At 43.3% G+C, this 19,409-nt stretch overlaps 1 protein-coding gene across 1 annotated transcript in view; it reads left to right on the forward strand.

Annotated features, from left to right (window-relative positions):
* The window catches only part of LOC128878346 (whirlin-like), a 104,713-nt gene that overhangs the window by 75,517 nt on the left and 9,787 nt on the right, over positions 1-19,409 (forward strand). Inside the window, exon 13 of the mRNA XM_054126474.1 lies at positions 18,336-18,560. Within this exon, the coding sequence (XP_053982449.1) occupies positions 18,336-18,560 (225 nt within the window). The remainder of the gene's footprint in view (positions 1-18,335; positions 18,561-19,409) is intronic.

Raw genomic sequence — 19,409 nt, forward strand, 5'->3', positions numbered from 1 at the left:
GTCTTCGTTTTTCCTTCCACGAAAGACGCTCCAGCGCCTCTCGGTGAATCCCGCGACCAATAAAAGCGACCCTGGAAATCGCAGAACAAACTGGGAAGGGCTGATTCTTCGAGGAAAAGCACAATCTGTGTGTTATAATTTACCACGGATTTTATTGTTTTTTCTTCGCTGTGGAATTATCATACTCGAGTAAATAAACATGCTCAGAGTTTATATACAATCGTTTTCAGATCCATATGTACATATACGATGTCCAATATTGCGTCTAAGTAACTAATTCAATTTCTTTTCCATAAATAACTTACGTAGAATGGTAGCTTGTCAACTAAAACTTAATCTACTCGTGACGTCGTACCTTCGGAGAACGTTTCGTGTGCGCGTATCTGCGGCCGAATAGGCTTGTTTTATCGGCTTGTTTTCAGATTTTATTATACTCTTCCTGATATTGCGGTACGAGCTACGAGAATTTACTACGAAAAATTGCACGTTATTTTTCATTTAATAAAACGATGTTTCTAATAAAGGAATGAGTACAAGTCTTACGCTTACTTTACGATCTACTCGTTTGTACATTTAAATGTGAGCGGGGAAAATAGTTTGCAGGAGCTCATACTTTCGCGAGGGTGAGTTACGATGTTCCTAGAGACGTTACTACTTTCTTCTCATTGGCAACTTGTACGAGTCAAATAGTTCTATGATGGACACGTGCTTTCGAAATCCCTTTTTAAGGTGTTACTAGTATTTTGTTAACGGAGTACAAGTCCACTAATTCTTTGATGAATTCATGTTTTAAAAATCCCTTATTAAGATATTACTACTATTTTATTATTGGCAACTTGTACAAGTCAACTGATTCTTCGATGAACTCATGCTTTCGAAATCCCTTTTTAAGACGTAACTAGTATCTTGTTATTGGCAACTTGTACGAGTCCACTAATTCTTCGATTAACTCATGTTTTATAAATCCCTTTTTAAGACGTTACTAGCATCTTGTTATTGGGAACTTGCACAGGTCCACTGATTCTTCAAATTCTTCGATCAACTTACACTTTAAAAGCCCCTTCTTAAGACAGGAGACTCCCATCGAGAAAATAAGCCCCGAAAAGAATCGAACCGCTGGTCCAAGCTGGCCCAGAAGACCTCCCATTAAAGCTCTCGTGTAAAACCGACGCACCCTAAAATCGATCCAATCTCCAGCCAAACAAACTCCGTCGTCCGTTTCCTAAAACGATCGTCGACTCTGTCTCGAGTCGCGGCGAGGGGGGAGGGGGGGCGAGGGTGTAGACTAACGAAAAGGCGAAACGATTCGCCATCGAATCACGGAAAGGGACACTCGACGACGACGGGGTCCCCGTGACGAGGATCCTCGAGGGTTGTGATTGCTCGATGAATTACGGTGCCCCTTGTCGACGATTAGCCGGTCAGAGCTTGTCCTGGAACGCTTGTCGCAGCTCCTCCGTGGCCTTCGCCACGTCCTGGTTCTGCCTCAGGTGAATTTCCGGTCGCACGTGCTGCACCGTGGAATTGGACCGTCTGATGGAGTTCCCGGTGCCGAATTTCGGCCGTGGGATTCTCACGCGTTGCACGTCGCATAGCCAGGACTCCATGGTTCTCCTTTTTCGGTTGGCCTGAAACAAAACCGGACGGGCGATTCCTCTTAATCAGGCTCCGTTAGGACGTGACCGTGATACAGGTAGGAGGGGAGAGAGCTTGTTGACTCCGGTAGGCCGTGGGTTTCTTAACCTTTCCTAAGCTCGCGGTACAGGAATTAGTTAAATTAGTTAATTACTCCTGAGGGCAACCAGTACCGACCTTCTTGTTGATTTGGCTTTTACTGTCTCTCCGTACTCTCCGCAAACTGTTTATCTTCTGTTTGTTGATTTTTTCTTGGCAGGCTCGCCAACCTCTTCGCATTCGACGAACGCGCAGTATAAATTTTGCGCGCGAGCCGACTTCAAAAATGGAATGTATACCAGGCAAACCAAACTTTCGCTAATAATTTCAATTCTCGTTTATCTTACCATAAACGAGATTTATTTTAACGAGATTTATTTAACTATTATTAAGACTGACGAAAATTGATCCCGTTAATTGGCCCTTGGCCTGTTTAATTCCCCTAATCGCGTAAACACGAGCGACACTTCTTCCCGTTCTCGGTGTAATGCAATAAAGAACGAACGGCGACGTCGTTGTCATTGGCAGTCGAGGGCAATGGGTCAGGCGACATACGTGACAAAAAAAGAGAAGAATGTCACTGGGCCACATAGGCTGGACGTTCCAGCAGCCTGATCCGAATCTTAATCGGAAAATCAGACGCCGTGCGTCGCTCGTCGTCGTTACTGGGTCGCGTCAACTCCCGAACGGGCAAAAGGAATTTTCCAGTTCTTTCGAGTCAAAGTGCGATCCGAACGATGTCGCAGAAGACCTCTCCATTTGCAATTAGAAAGTTACAGACCGGTACAGGGTCGTTAACACTCGACGAAGTCGTCGAATTTTCTTCGATACTTCGTTAATTTTTTCTTCTTGCAAGATAAAAAAAAAATATTCCATTCTACCTCGCACAAAGCAAAGACATATATTACAGCTTGCACGATCTCGAAATTAGAGAAACGTCGAAACGAATTCGATTGGCGAATGTTCGAGAGACTGCGATCATTAAATGTGTCCCCGTTCCGCAGGAAGTTCAAAGTTCGTTCACCGCCATCAATCTCGCCTGACCACCCTTCGATTCCTCGAACCGTAATTTAATTTACTTAAACGTCGGACCGCGAAAGGAAACCCGACTGTTGCTTCGCAAGAAAGAATCTATTACGACGACGATGCAATTAAACCTTTGCGATCAGCTAACAACCGCGTGGCAAATTAATTGTTTTGAAAAATATTAAGCCACTGTGAATTGAACGCAAAGGAACACGTGGATCTTATTTCTCGATGTTCTGTGACTTCTATAAAAAAAATGTTAAAAATTGACGAGTTCGACCAAGCTTGAGTTAAATATTAACCCTTTGGACTCGAGAGGACCCATTAAGTTTCACGCAGCAAATCTACGATACCTAATGTTTCTTTGGGTTTAAATTCTTTGGAGCTCGAAGTGTCGATAAAATGATTGTCGGTAAGGTAAAGGTGACCTTATTCTCAAATCTGGATAGCTTAGAATTCATGGCAATAGAATGCTAAGAAACTCGAGTCCAAAGGGTTAATTATCCCAAGATTTGAACATAAACGGACGTAATCATTTTTAGTACCGAAGAATTTGTTAAGTATCGAGCAGACGTAAATAAACATCCGCTGAAAATGGTGGCTCCCAGCCGAGCCCCAAGTCGCGTTTGAGTTCGGGGAACGATTCGATCTGGCAAGGTTTTATGATCTTGTTTACGTCCGGTCTTCCAAGGACCGTAGGACGGGAATGATGTGTCGATAGTATCGCAAGCTGAGCTTCGGAAAGCTCTGGTTTTCTGGGTCTCCATAGAAAACGACGCCATTCCGACGTGTTATTATCCTTCTGGAAATACGTTCCATCGCTGGGACTGGAAAATCGAGGAAACCGAGACGACCCGATGTAGATGCAATGATATTCGAGCAGGAAACGCTGTTTGCCGAGTGTATTACGTTAAGACGCACCTGAGAGTGAACATATTCGATTTCATCATTATTCGAAGCCTGTGTGGAATCTCAAATGACCAGAAGACTTAACGAATCCTATGTAAGAGAATCACGTAGAAAAGAAAAACTATTGGGTACAGAAATTAATTCTCTATCTTCACATTGAAATGTTTATAATTCCAGTTTAAACAGTTTCATAGGAATGAAATACGCAGCTTCCTTTGACATTTAGTTTTACAACTATAAGTGGTTATACAACGAATAAGTTTTCTTTATAAATACGTGGTAGAAGTTCCATATCTAATATATAATAAATTAACGACCCATCAAATTAAATAAAATAAAATAAAAATTCCTCAAAAAAATTCTTCCAAAGTCACTCGCGTCTCAATTATTGTATTTCCCATCCACTTAGTGCCATCGAAACGAAGTCGATGTGTCCGCCTCGGATTTCACGGTGGCAGTTTTGTTAAACGGTGAAAGGAGCGTTTCGAGGGACGATAAGAAACGATCAAACCGGTTAAAAATATGGATTCCCACACTCGGTGCTCGGATACCGTACAGAAGAAACAGTTAGTTGTAGTCGAGAGGGCAACCCGCGGTGAACCGAACAGAAACGCTACCAAGTGCACGCTAGTTTTCGTTAATCGGACGATCTCCGTTGTCGTCACTCGACAAATTTTCTCCCGTCGAAACCCGCAGCGAATCTTGGCAGAAGCGATGGTCGACGTTCGTTTTAGGTGGCCTGGTGCAAAACGTGCCAAAATGATTCTTATAAAGATACATACAAAAAAAAAAGAACGACGAAGATAGGAACGTAGAATTTTTGTGAACCAAAGTCAACAAGTCTCAACTCAGTTGGTCGTAAACCATAGAACCAGAGTAGCCTGTCTACAAAATTATGGTTGTAGGCTACGATTTTCATTTAATTATTTCTATGCTGTCATCCGTTAACGATCGAGGAAATTGAACATACTTTGGTTTAATTTTGCTAGACTTACGATGTCCCATCATAGGGGACGTCCGAGTGCAAAGGGTTAATTAAAAACGACAAATTCTGTCAAACAAGGAGTCGATAAAATTTGTAGTTCGTTTTCACCTACATTCTCACTTACGTAGGTGTCAACAGAGACACATTCCCTCACACACACACGCTCCCTCGGCTCGGTACAACAGATTACGCGAAAATAGGATTAGAAACAGAGGCAAACAAGTCGATGCACGTGCATACTCGCGCTTGGGATGCACGCGCACGCACCTGGAACGGTTGCGAGCGGCTTAATGATTTCTCCGCGGCTGCGCCGAGATTTCATCAGTCTCTGGAGTTGCCCAATCGAAGCGCCTCCGTGCCGAGCGGAATCGCGTATTTTTCTTTTTTTTTTTTTTAGGAGCAACGGATAAGAGATAGGGGAAAAAACGCTGGCAACGGTTCACCGGAAGCGGTGCGCCGGTAATAATTCGATGAGTTACACTTTTCAGAGCGGATACGTAGCGCATTCTGCCGGAAAACGCGGAGATACGTGGCGCGGGCTGTTATTCGTTCCAGCTGGTAGCAAGCATTTATTCCGCGCGTTCCGTTCGGTGTGAAAACACAAACATCCGGTTCGCGATGGATCCGTGGCGGAGAACTTGGACGATTGCAGAAAACAGTGGAAAGAAGTATCGGGATTTCTAACCGAGACCTTCGAGTTGCAACAAATTGAATAGCACAAAAAGATTCTTCGTGAAGAAATACACATACGTGCCGAGTCTCGTGTTGATTGGTCAAACAGTTTCGAAGCTTTATCGATCATATATAAATAGATTGGGCAAGAATGCTACACAGGCTTGTGAAAAAATTTGTGGTTTTTACGGACAGAATGCTCTATTAAAATTTTGATGTAAAAGATGCATCACGCTGTGGTCGACCAATCGCAGAACGATGCGATGAAATTATGCAAATGGTTGAGAAAGCCCACTAACTTTTTCGAATACCCAATGTAAATATATGTATATATAAATTTACAACCTTTATGATTCGATACCGCTCTTCTCGGAGTTCTCACAGATCAAGAAACAAATGCTTCGCGTTTGGAAAGTAAGACGCATCGATAAACAAAAAGTACCAAAGGCGAGAACGTGTGCGAATGTGTGTCAGAGAAACCTTCCATTCATGAGCTCTTAATTTGTGCAACAATCTCCTCGTGGAAGTACGATTTCGTTTTCATACTCGAAGAAGAAGGTAATGGAGAAAACAATGGCGGTGGCTAGAAACGAGATTCCAGATGCTGGAGTCGTGTTTCTGTTTCGATTACTTAGGATCGCTTCGATTAAGATTCCGCGGCCACTTCTCTGACGATAGACAACTTTAAACGTGCACTATAATTATCGAAAGTAAAAGACAGCGAGTCTCGCTTTCGTTGAGACACTTATCGTGCACACGATTCGCTGATAGTTTAATCCAGTGATACCACGAGCACCATAAACCAATAAAAAATGTATCACGTCCCGAGAGGAAGGTTCTAATCAGAACTTATCGGTTTCTGTTTGATAATGTTAGTAAATATCGAATTTGTTGAAATGCTGTTACAAGTTTATGCGAAAGTTAACGTCGATAATAATGTGCTGGCTACTTGCATTTTTAAACCCGCTACTGTCCACTAATATTATTAGAAAAAATATGAAAAATCAAAATACGCGTAACACCGTTTTAAAAATAAGGGATCCTTCGCTTCGCGTTCCCGTTACAAAAATATGAATTTGCGCAAACATTTGCGGTCCAATTATCGTACGAACGATTCGTTTAGCGATCGCGTACACGGAATTTCTAATGAGACTAACAACATGCTAACAACGAAATTCTCGGACAAGGATATTTTCCGCTCTAACGATCGACGATTAACGGCGACAGCGCCAGGAAAAACTGCATCCTGGTTTGCCGTACAGTTTTCGCCACGGAAAAATAGCGAAATGCACGAACGACGAAAGAAAACACCGGCGAGTTGCGTTCTCATGCGTACGAGCAAATTTGAAACGCGCAGCGATCGCGAGCCTGACGTGCCGCGCCAATCGAATATCGCTGGGAATTCCATTCGTCGATAATCATCGACGCGAACGCGATACGACGCCGATTGCCAATCGAAGCGCTAAAACGATACAGCCGATAATTCGCGTGACGCGTTGTCCGGGTGATTAACGAAAACGAATGCAATTAAGTCGCGTCGATTCTTTTCCATTTCAGCGTTAATTAGATGATTCGTTTCGTAATAATAAAATAAGCTGACGTTGGATATCAATAATCGACGCTTGGAAGAGGACGTTCGAAGGGAATGTTAACAGTGTTAACACAGGTGTTTGAATCAGAGGAAGATTAGGATTCGACGAAGACTAGAAGACGATAACGATGAGGCGGAGGTAGAGCAGTGCGTAGAAAAGTTGACTGCCACGCTTCGGTTTTTCATGATTGGGTTAGGGTCAGCTAATAAATATAAAATATCGTAAAATCTATGACATAGGATATGTAATGAAAAAAGAAATAAAAAGACAGTAAGGAAAAGTAGTCTCAAAGCTCGCACTATAAACACACCAAACAAACTAAACGATAATGCTGACCTCTTGTTGAGACACTTGAACGTCTTCCACGATTTCTTGCATGACGATTGAAAATCGAAAGAGGTCAAGAAATACTCTAATGTCAAGTGAATGACAGTTAGACGTCCCCGAGATGTTCCTACCTATGATGATTCATCTTCGAAGAGTTCTTAGACAACAGGATCACTGGAGCAATAACGGTTATCGTAAGTGGAACAAATGTCCAATTGTAGAGCAAACGATGTTGCTTCTAGTTTATGAAAGAAACAAATCGGATCTCTATAGCTCAACACCAACTCTCCGAGACAACAAAGACCAACAGATAGGATCAAAGATCCCTTAATCGCAGTCGTAACGTCAAGATTCGTAAACGACGCAAAACGACTGCCTCGTCTTCTTCGAAAGCTTCTCAAGCAAGAAGACCTCTCGAATCAACTCAAACCTCCCGATTTCACCTGGAGCAATCGCACGCGAACAACCAAAGCCCTCGGAAGTTTTCTACCGTCAATCCTCTAACGAAGATGCACCTCCGAATCCAAGAACTCACCTGAGAGGTCCCTGACGAGCCAGACGCGGACTATAATCGTTCCTCGGAGAATCCTTCGAGCCGATATCCCGGAATGGTCCTGGGTGTCCCAAATGGATCCGCGGTTCGCGAGAGGAGAAAGGTAGCCGTGCACACGGCTCGACAGCAAAGCCTCGACTGATTCAAGAACCGAGCGTGAAGTGACGGTACGCCAGGCCTGGGTTTATGTTTACCTGGTCGTCCGCGAACGGGGCCCGACCGATCCTCGAGCTGCGGATAGAAGGAGAGGAGCGATCCAGGTGCGCCGCGGTGGGGCGGACGGACAGGTAACAGGTGAGAGGGGCAGAAGGTGGAAGAATGGGTTCTACAACGTTGCCAGGTTGTCCAGGTATCCTCGAATACGGGTTACGTGTACGAGGATGAGTGGAAGCGTCGCGTCGATCTCCAGCGAAGACCGAGATGATAACAGAACCGGTGAACGGACAAAGGAGATGACGAGGTGGCTGGCTGTCACCCTGCTAGCCTGACGCGGGATGTATGGACACGTTCCGATTGGTGTCTGACACTGTCTGAGCATCGATGGCACGGGTGATACGAGCCAACGCGGTGCTACGTTCTTCTGGCGTCGTAAAGTGTTTGGATTGCGAGAGAGGAGACTCGTGGTCAGCGTTGGGCCGAAGTGCTCGGTCTGCCTCGGGGGTACACTTGGACTTTACGAGGGTAGCATTGATAGTTAGGTGTAGGAGTCGCCGGTCCACAGGTGACGATAACATTGTATATCCGTACTATCAGCGATGCGATTGAAAATTACAAGCACCACACTGTCGTAAAGTCCGCGGCCCTTGGAAGAGTTTAAAGCACTTGTGCGCGCGTGTGAGGTTGAACAGTTATGCGTGCCTCGTGGGTACGCTTGGATTTTATGAGACCAGAAATGACGGGTAACTATTGGAGTCACTGTGGTAGCATTGTATATCAATACTATCAGCAATGCGATTGAAAATTACAAGCACTACGCTGTCGTAAATTCCGCGTCTCTTAGAAGAGATTTAAGCACTTGGGCTCGGTGTTAGGCTGAGTTGTTGCGTGTGCCTCGTGGGTATACTTGGATTTTACGAGGGCTATGGTGGGTAGCTGTCGGAGTAGCATTGTATATCAGTGCTATCAGCAACGTGATTGAAAATTACAAGCTCTGTCATAAAGTATCGCGGATGGAAAATATAACGAAGTTAATGTTCGTCTAAGACACTGAATATGCCCGAGGGACTGGTCTGCAGAACCCTAACGCTCATGATCGATTATAGTTGTCAGGTTGGTGCAATCAACGTGATTGAAGATCGCCCCTGTACGTCGCGAAGTGTCTGATTTCGTGTCATATGAGAGAATAAAATTAATCTACAGTAATCTTCAACTTTAAGAGGCTGTGACTGATAGGTAATTGTAGAAGCCACCGTCCATTATGTTCCCATCATAGTGTAGCTACTGCTAGCATTATTATCGTACATTGTAGCCTTTACTGCGTCATCGAGCATTCCATTTAGGAAAGACAATGAACCTCGTTGCGAATGTTAGCCTAAACTTGCAGGTCTTTGATAGATACACTTGGGCCATGAAAGGGTAAGAGCTATGAATGATACCTATAACGATCAATGGGTCTTGTTAGCCTAGTTGTAAATGCATCGGATGTTCGAGTTGTAGGACACTATGTCCCTGAAATTTCTCACGAACCTCTTCGCCAAACTGCAAACTGTGTAACTCCACTGGATCCTGGTGAAATTTATTTTATTTAAGGCAAGATGAATCTTTTATTGGAGTAGAAAGATTTTTAACTCTATATCCCAATGAAATTTATTTTATTTAAAGCGAAATGAATCTTTCACTGGACTAGAAAGATTTTTAACTCTGGATCCTAGTGAACCACTGGATCCTAGTGAAATTTATTTTAATTTATTTCGATCCGGTAGAAAGATTTTGAAAAGAATTCTCTGAGACCAAGCAACCGATGTCCTAAATGACATTGGCGTTACGATGGGGCCAAGGCCACGTCGGCAATACGATCGAGCATTGTAATTTTGACCATGTCCCTTATTCCTGGGAGGAAGTGTTTCAGTTATAGAAGAAGACGAAATCCGTGGTCACTGTTAGCCTAAACTTCGATGCCCGTCACGGACGTACTTGAACCGTAAAAGGTTATCACCGGAACATTGACACCGAAACGCTGAAGCGTTTTGAATCCTTCGAACGATGTCCGTGGTAATATTAAAAATGCGATATATTAATTTGTTTGTCGTGTTATTCGATGAAACGCACCTTGCATTCTTGCGTCGTGTAGGAATACTTGATGGACAGTTGCATTTCTAAGCTTCGAGGTTGTTGTGACTGGTCACGTTCGGACGGATGCATGGAGCCAGCATTTACTGCGTAAACTTACGACTTAGGATTATGGCTCATTATTAGATTCAGAGATACGTGCAATTTAGGCTGCGACCAGCCGTGATTAAGTGCGTACTTGTCGCTGGAAATTGTCGTGTAGGGACCATGGATGATGGAACTTTAAACGACGACCAACAGTGTCTCTTAGTTCCTTATTGCTTATAAAAAATAACGGATGATTGTACAGCTGACGCTTCTTTAAATAATATAATGGCTGACATACTTAACGATCTGTCTCCCAGGAAATCACGTTACATGTAAATAAATAACTGACAGCTTGCAACATTCTTTTCTCGATATTTATAGCAACCGTAAAAGGAGACATTTGATCAAATATAATCACCATTTTTTTCTTCCTGAATAACATTCATCGTAAACAAATCAAAAGAAAGCCCATAACGTACGTCTGAAAAATATCTGAACAACTTCTATTACTCGAATAACACGAGAATCCAAACAAAATTTATGACGAGGACAGAATTCTTTCTAATTTAAAGAAATCTTACACGAACCAATCGATGGAAAATTTTCGTCCAGCGACTACAGGTCGCTAGGTTGAATTAACGTCTAGTAATAACTCGACGAAGACGGCTTTACGAACAGTTTATACCGTTAAACATTTACGACGAATATTAACGACGCCGTCAATCCTCCGGGGCAGTCACAGATTAGAGTTCTCATGCTTTCAGCAAACGGATCGATCCGCTTCCTATTTCGATGAAGCATCATCGTTCCTCGAACAATTCGATTTAATTTCTCCCATCGAGCACGGCTGCAAAAATCCTCATTTCCATGAAAACACCGCTGTCTCGAATCTTGATGAGCAAAACGTCCAGCAGGAAGGCGTCGACTCGATCTCACCCGAGAGAAACTACGACTCCTTTTTGCTTCCTGGTGGCAGCGCGCCGAAGCGGCTTTCCACGTTGCGAATCGTCGCGATGAGTCACTTTACCGATCAGGATTACCAGGAAGTCGACCAACGGTGCCCGTTTTTCGGCCAGGAGTACCATTTCTCTCTGGGAAAACTTTTCGACTCCTCCTAATCGGGTATTCGCGCTAATTAACGCGGCTTCTGTTTCCCGTGGAACATTTTAACTTCCATTCAAGGTAAATCCGGATAGAAATTATGCTGGCGATTTAAACCGTAGAGTTTATTTGGAAACCCACGAAAAAGAAAGTCAACGGTTACCTTCATTTTGTTGACTCGGAGTCTCCAGCAGCAAAAGAAACATCGGTTTAAATGTGAATATACTTTAAAGGCTCCTTTTGCGTTGAAGTCCTCTTCACCGAATATGGTGGAAGCTGAATATCAATTTATGGAAACAGAGAAAGAGTAGACTGAGAAACGTGGAAATTGAACTGAAATTTACTTAACCGGAATGTGCAAGTTATTATTACAATACGTAGAAGTATGATATTAAATATATGCATAAGCTTTGTAGGTTGTGCTGAGTTACTTGTATTAACCAAATAGAATTTATTTTATTTTTGAACAAACTAAAGACGACGTCCTATCAAAAACTATGTTCTTTATTCATTTGGATGCCCAATCAACATTAAAAACGAATAATTCATCATCTCCCAGCAGCGTCTGAACGTAATTTACAAAACTCATGCATACACCTAATATAAGAATATTCGTCGTAAGAATTCAGGTTCGATCGTTACCTATATCAAATCGAACTCACCGACTTAAGGTTTCTAGAGGCAGAAAACGAAGGAAACTAGATACGAACCAGTATCAGCTACGATGCGAATAAAAAGTCTCTCGGAGGGGAAAATGGAGAAAAGAAAAAAGTAGCAAGAGCGGACCGTGGTCAGACGATCCTGAAAAAGGAGGTTCATTTATAACGCGCGGCGAGTAAATAATCAATGTCTGTATTCCTGGGTTTCCAGTCTGTATGCTCAATTAAACTTTCCCAGCTCGAATCAATTTTCCCGCCAGGAAGCGAGCCGCACTCGAACGCAGCAACATCGAGCCATAATCAGCTGACAAAGGAAACTGATTCCGCAATTAAATCGATTCACGGGCGGGCTCTTTGCTCGATAAGAGATCGCCACCGCAGCTGGGATCCGTCTCTTCTTTTTGTTCGTCTTCGTCCTCACAGCAGCGGAGGTAAACGTGGACGCTGACCCTCGAGTCCCTCGTTATTAATCGCGGCTGTGCACACACGGTGAGTCATCGCGGAGAGCGGTACAAAGGTAGCCACGAGATAGAAGGATGATCCGCGAATCGAACCGGTTCGTAGATAAGAGATAACGCCGCGCGCTTCCCGCTGATCGAGAAATCGATCAAGAAACGAACTCGTTGCGATTCCCTCCTTTTTAGTTTTTTCTCCGTTGGAAGTCGCCGCGCTCGGAGCGATTAACTCGCGAACCGGCTTTTCTTTTCCAGCTCTCGGCGTGATCCGCGACAATCGAGAGCCAAACGCAATAAATTCACCGCCACTTAAGTCATAAACGCGAACCTGGGCTCATCTAGCAGCTCTCGAGAAACAGTTCGTTTCCTTTTTTCTCAATTTTTCTCGATGATTCGTTTCGAAACACGGGAGTGAACCAATCAGCGGTTGCGCTCTCGCGGGACTCGTGAAAAATTATTACTGCTATCAGTTGTTCGCGTGATATACAAAAATTGTACATTTTTCTTGTCCTCGTTTCTTAACCATTACACCTGAGTCATTAGCCTCTCCCTTTCGATTAGTTGAGACCTCAAACCGCTGCTCGTATGAGTCAGTCAACGTTAGATTGACGTGAGTCATTCGGGCTTTCGTCAGATTTAGAGAAATCACGCTACTCCGTATCAGAATCGATTTTTATTTGGTGTAAACAATCCTCGTCGTTTACTTGAACTAACAAGTTGCTAATAATTCCACGCTGGAACCTTGATATATCCTCGCGGATATCACTATGGGCTATTTCGAAGGAAATTTCACAAACGGTAATCGATAATTTAATAGATGACCTAGCGCATAGATAATTCAATTATCACTGAAGGACGCGTGGCTGAATATTCAATGAAATTTCTGGAAATGTTGAAAATTTGAAATCTCTTTTAGAACAACATTATCGATACACCGAGAAAAAAGTAAGAAGTAAGAAAATTCAAACTGTTGCACAATTTTAGTGCACCTGGTGCGTATTATTGCTCGTAATCGTCGCGATTAACACGCGAGATTAACGATATTCCTGAATATAATTCTCAAGGAAACGCTACGAAAGTTTCCTTGAATCTATAATTACTCTTCCTCGGCATTGTGTTGACAAGTAGTTACCGGCAAGTTCCTGGTGTTGCGTTCGCGACAAGAACACCTTGCGCATTTGAATGCCGTTACGTAACCGAAGGGAAGGAATTGGTTTAAATAAACAACGCGATAAGTAACTTCGCATCCATGCGCACTGAACCGAGACGTTGCGTCAGGACTGGAAAGCAGTCCACAAACGACACCTACGTGCAAAATCTATCGTAATCCGCGAATCGGGTAGCGTTCGTGGAATCGATACCTCGTTCTGGGCGGGGTCGATATCGATGCCCAATATCGGTGAAACCGTTTCAACGTTTCAGCCATGGATCTGCGCTTTTCCTATCGCGAAAGTTTCGTGGGTACGATACTTGATTCGAAAGCTTCGACTTCCGCCTACGAAGGATTGGAAAAGTATCCACTCGGGAAACAGTTCGGCACGGCATAAATCGAGTTGGCAGTTGCTTCAAAAAGCATCGTTCCGAATAATTTCAACGAGGATTTTTAATATAATCCGATATTCGATATAAATATTCGCTGCGCTTAACATGAATTTTAATGTAAATATATTCACAATACAATAATATTTCTTTTAATGGAAATTTATTAATTTTGACAGGAATCTTTGTATTTAATATAATCCGATAGGCCTGATGCAACTCTTCTGTTCAAACTCCAAAAAAATCTGCAAATTATACTACAAATTTCCAAATAATAATACTGGCTACTGATTTCTTTTTATTTGGAAATTTGTAGTATAATTTGCAGATTTGATTAAATACAAAGATTCCTATCAAAATTAATACATTCCCATTCAAAGAAATATTATTACATCATTATTATACTTGAATTAAAATTCATGTTCAGCGGAGCGAATATTTATGTCGAATATCAGATTATATTATTTATAATAAAGTGCTTCTACTGTATACTTCTACCGAGTACAAGAGTATCTACCGAAGTCTCCTGAAATGAAAGTATGCTGAAAGGCGACACACGCCCCCGCAGCCTTCGTGACCGCATCTCATAATAATCCATAAACGAGTCGAAAAACAATACCCGTCGTCTACAAACAGAAGATTTCTATCGTTTAGCCGAGAGTCTCGTTCCAGTCTGAAAACGTCAACCTCGTTCCAGCGACACCCGTCCCGTAATTCATCGAGTGCGGTTACCCACTAACCTTAACCGAGCGAACAACGATAATAATGGCGGGGCCGATAATAGGTCAGCGTCGGAGAAAGTTTTCGGCGCGTCGTGTCGGTCCGTTATATACCAGGAAGACGAAGCGGGTCCGAAAAGAGCGGCTCCGCTGCGCCGAGCCGACGCCCATCTTCTCACGATCTCGCGATCTAGGTCGATCGTCGCCGCGATCTATCCTGGCTCCTCGGCGTTATGTGCTCGGGGAATTAGCGTTTACACTTTGTTAACTTTTCGTGGAAGCTCGTACATCGTTTCGGGGTCAAAATTCGCCCTACTTCCGCGTATATTCCTCACGTTCACAGTCTGTCGCACGGCAGCGGTATCTTTGTCGAAAATTCATCCGCTCCTGTACAAATTTATGTAAAGTACAGGAATTGTATTACACGGTTCCTTGATAACGCGAACGACAATTAATGTAGAATACTCGGTGCAACAAGGTTGGTATAATTCAAAGTGACAGGTAATAGAGAACGATTCTTCGTGAAAAAGTGAGTCGAAGGTGCGAAAAGAAATTTTTCGCGCGATCCTCGGTTACTGAGAAACTGACGCCCCGCAAACGCGTGAATATTCGGACTACATTTCCTCTGAAACGGAGGTCTGTGCGAAAAAATTCCATTTCACCTTTTCGACGTATTTTTTCACGAAGAATAATATTCTATTGGGTTATATTTGGAAGTGACGCCCATCTTCCGAGATAGAAGCCTGTAAACGTTTCTATCGGCTCCGTGTTAAATAGTACTACTCGGTCACTGTTTATCGTTTCAATTGAAGTTATGGCATCGAGTACAGCGTAAGACACTCTCGCGGTATACCACGAATTACGTTTCGCACGATCGCGGTACAACGAATTGCGCTTGGCACATCCCGTTAGCTCGGCAATCGGCCGAACGGTCCGACGCCGACGTTCCGCGTAACGATCCAGGGAGGCGGTCACCGATTTCTTTCCCTCTTAATTGCGATTAATCGTGGCCCGTTGCACGGTTTCGAGCACAAAAGCATTTTTCCGCGAAGCCCGTCGACAGTTTCCGCGACGAGCTAATTGCTGACACCTGTTCTAATTGCTCCGAACAATCGGTCGCGGTCGCGACAACGATCGCCATTCTAAACCGAGGCTGCGCGATGCCCCTTTTCGGTGAGTTTGCTGGGAAAACGCAAACGTTCGAATATGCCAATATGCTATCGACGCATTTTAGAGTTTGTAGACAACTTGCGCGAGAGTGCATATGGTCATACGTGCATGTAATTATATTTATACATGCTTATGTCGAAGTATGGAGTAGATATAATAATAAATTTTAAGCATAGGGAAGATAAAGTATTATTTATCGTATGAAATATGACGAGAGGTCCTGAAGAAGTTAACTTCAATTTTCGAGTTCTCGTTATCATTACGTGACATTCTTAAATGAGACCAGTTCGATCACCCTAAAAATGATATTTGCCTTCTAATATAATTTATAATAATGACTATCGAAGTGGCTTGGCATGCTTGCCATCACTTTGTGCTTTATAATTTTTTTAAACAAATTCATCGACGTAATGCTTTCTCCGAATCATCGCACGAAACATTCATCTAGCAGACGAGGGTATTTTTCGATACCGTGGAACAGATAGTTCCACGCTCGATTTCAATAAAAGCTCGATTTAATATTCGAACGTGGACGCGCGGCGGGTTTAAAGCGAAGCTTCGAAATTCCGTTTCCACCGCTAGAAAACGAGACTCCCGGGGCAAAATAGAAAATAAAACCACCGCGATATAAATACGCCACGCAAAGTGAAACGTGCATTCGGTTTCCCATTAGCCGTCGCGCACGTACGTGTCGTCCGTTGCGTTCCTTTATCCGCACATCGCCGGATCTCACGAGATCGTTAATTACGAACACTTGCTCCAATTACTTGGGACAGTCGTGACTAACTAAAACTCGTACCGTTAGACGTTCCCGGATCGTCGCGGGTTCGACGACCGCTAAATATCAACACGGTTTTCCCATCTGGATCAGCGGGAGATCAAATTATTCTTTTTCCAGTTTAATAACAGAGGTGGGTACAGTGGATTCCGGTTAATTGGACTAGTTTGTCCCGAAAAAGTGAATTTCAATAGGCAAAAGCTGAACAACGTAAAAAATAGAGCCAAAAACAATTCATCGAAGACCGTATATGTATATTCGCTTTCGAATATAAACTGTGTTTAAGCGTGGAAACGAAGCTAACAATAAGTAATGTAATTATTTCTTCAGAAATTTATCAAGCGAAATGGGGACATCCTGTGTAAATACAGGACTTCGTTTCCATTTTACAGAAAATATTGTCAGTTTAAAAATAAATTTTCTAGCCTCCCGATTAATCACCAGATCTTACTCGGAAGTGTCATCTAGAGTTACATGAATCATTTTTCAAAGTACGACTCGAAGTGCTTCGAATCTTCTGGTAAAGAGGAAAACTCACGAACATTGACAACAAAGAATGAATTAAAAATGAATTTTTCATTTACCTTATTGAAACAGATCCACACGTTTGTATAACTCACCTGAACAAAGCAAAATCGTACGATTCGTTTGAGACAGATATCGATAGAATCTCGAAAATAAAACCTCGCCCAACCTCGACGATCATCCTTTATCTTCGACAACGAGAAAAGCCTCGAGGCCGCGAAACCTCGAAAAACGCGAAACTTTTCCAAACGACACGCAACTTCCATTCACCGACGAACGTTTCGATAAATTGCGAAAAAAAAAAATAACAAAGGAAGTTGTACGGCCGGGATCGAAGAGTCCTTCGGCTGAGAAATCCTGAAATCACTCACGGCTACGATCGCACCGATTTCCCTGCGATCTCGCGCTCGTCGGAGCCCGCGCAGGACTTTTCTTTCGCTCTCGGCGTCCCTCGTGTTCCGCGCGGAGATATCTGATGGGAAAGGCTTGTTCGGATTACGCGATGCGGACGCGATAATGATGATTACCACGTCACGGTCGTCCGGAGGACTACGGGCGATTTTTCTCGCCGCCGTGAAATTCTACACCGGCGCAATTACGGTATAAATCAATCGCTTTCACGTAGGGAATTAATAGCGGCGAGCGGGTAACGGAATTGCAGGATCGTTGCGCGTGTTGACCACTGACCAATGCGATTCGCACGTTGCAGGAAAGTTTGCAGTTTCCACGAAACGGTCGTTAGACGAAAATGATACGCGTGATTTCAGTAATTTACGTGTAACAAATTTTCTGTCGTTATATTCAGAGTCGTCGATACGTAAAGAATAAATTTCATTTTACATTTTCGATTCAATTTTTTACGTAGAATCACCCCCTATTCGCTTGTACCGCCAGTTACGAGACACCCTGTATAATCTCGGGGAAAATTCACTTGCGAGTTCAGGAGGATACATTTTTTGCTCGTTTTTTAAATCAGTAATTGAATCATTTTTATTGCTTCGAATAGGAAATCCGTTGTAGCTCTTTTCAGGTTACACACTGTTCGATTATCGAATTTGCATATTTATTGTATAATCGTATGCGAGAGTCACGACGTGGTTTTAAATGGCAAGACTCGAACCAAGAATGAACATAGCAGTAATACGAAAGGTGGAAAATATAGGAAGGATTACAAATGTATGGTTGTATGAAACGGTTATTCACGCCCCATAAATGCCCGCTGGGGGTCGACGCACCCCCCCGAAAATCCCCTTGAACATAGTATATCACATAGTATATCGGCTGACGGGGCTAACACGACGCTTTCGATGTTTTTCTCCCGTCGTCGCGACGCAGGAGAGCGACGGTGGTTGCGATGGTAGCGACGCCGAGATGATCGGTAACGGGAGACGCGGAGGCGGAACGGAAAGGAATCGCGATATGGAGGAGGATGAGGACGAAGGAAGGGAGGAAAGGAGCTCGGAGGGTGGAGGTGGTGGAGGTTTCGGTGGTTGGAGGTCCCATTTGCTCGGTGGGCTGACGCAACGTGTCAAATCCTGGTACTGGGGCGCCAGGCCCCTCGTAAGTTTTATAATCAAAACGAAACCACAAAAACACACAGATCTACCATGCACCAGATACTTTTCGTTCTCTCTCACGATTTCTGTTTACCCTTTTTTGTTTGTTGCGAGCCGTTCCCGCGAACGCGTTCGACGCACTCTCGCGACGACACTTCGAATCGAAACGGATGGAAGAATGTTTACAGTCGGTCCCATCGATGTTCGCACCCTCTATGTTTATTGAAGAAGCACGACTAAATTAGATAACAGTTTTGATATTACCACACGAATTTTTCATTATAAATATGTATATGGATAAGCTTGTACGTGCATTTATTTACACAGGATGTCCCAGAATTAGTGTAAGTACCGACAGATGAAGGTAGTTGAGACGATTCTGAATCATTGTCTTCTTTGCGAAAATGTCGGATGACGCTTCGTTTTTGAATTATTAACGAAAAATCACGGACCAATCGCAGCGCCCGAGTAGCGCGCGCTCAGCTATCGAGACAGCTTCTCGCGACCAAGCGCGATAATTTAAAACTGAAGCGCCACTCGACATTTTTGCAAAGGAAATTGTTGTTCGGAATCGTCTCAGCTACCCCCACCCACCCCATTCCCGGTTCTTACACTAATTCTGGAACACCCTGTATATACATCAGCATATTTATACAAACATACTCTTGGAAACGTCATTCCTAGCATTTAATTTAACCAAATTTCTTCGACAGGCATAGAGGATACGAATGTTTATAGGACCGACTGTACATATGTCTGATTAACTAATAGCTCCAGTTTTAATCGAACAGTTCATTGCGCAAATCGATTAACTCCGTAAAACAAAAAGTCGAAAATGCGATGAAACGGTCTC

Source organism: Hylaeus volcanicus, chromosome 6, assembly GCF_026283585.1.
Source record: "Hylaeus volcanicus isolate JK05 chromosome 6, UHH_iyHylVolc1.0_haploid, whole genome shotgun sequence".
In the NCBI taxonomy this organism is placed as follows: Eukaryota; Metazoa; Arthropoda; class Insecta; order Hymenoptera; family Colletidae; genus Hylaeus; species Hylaeus volcanicus.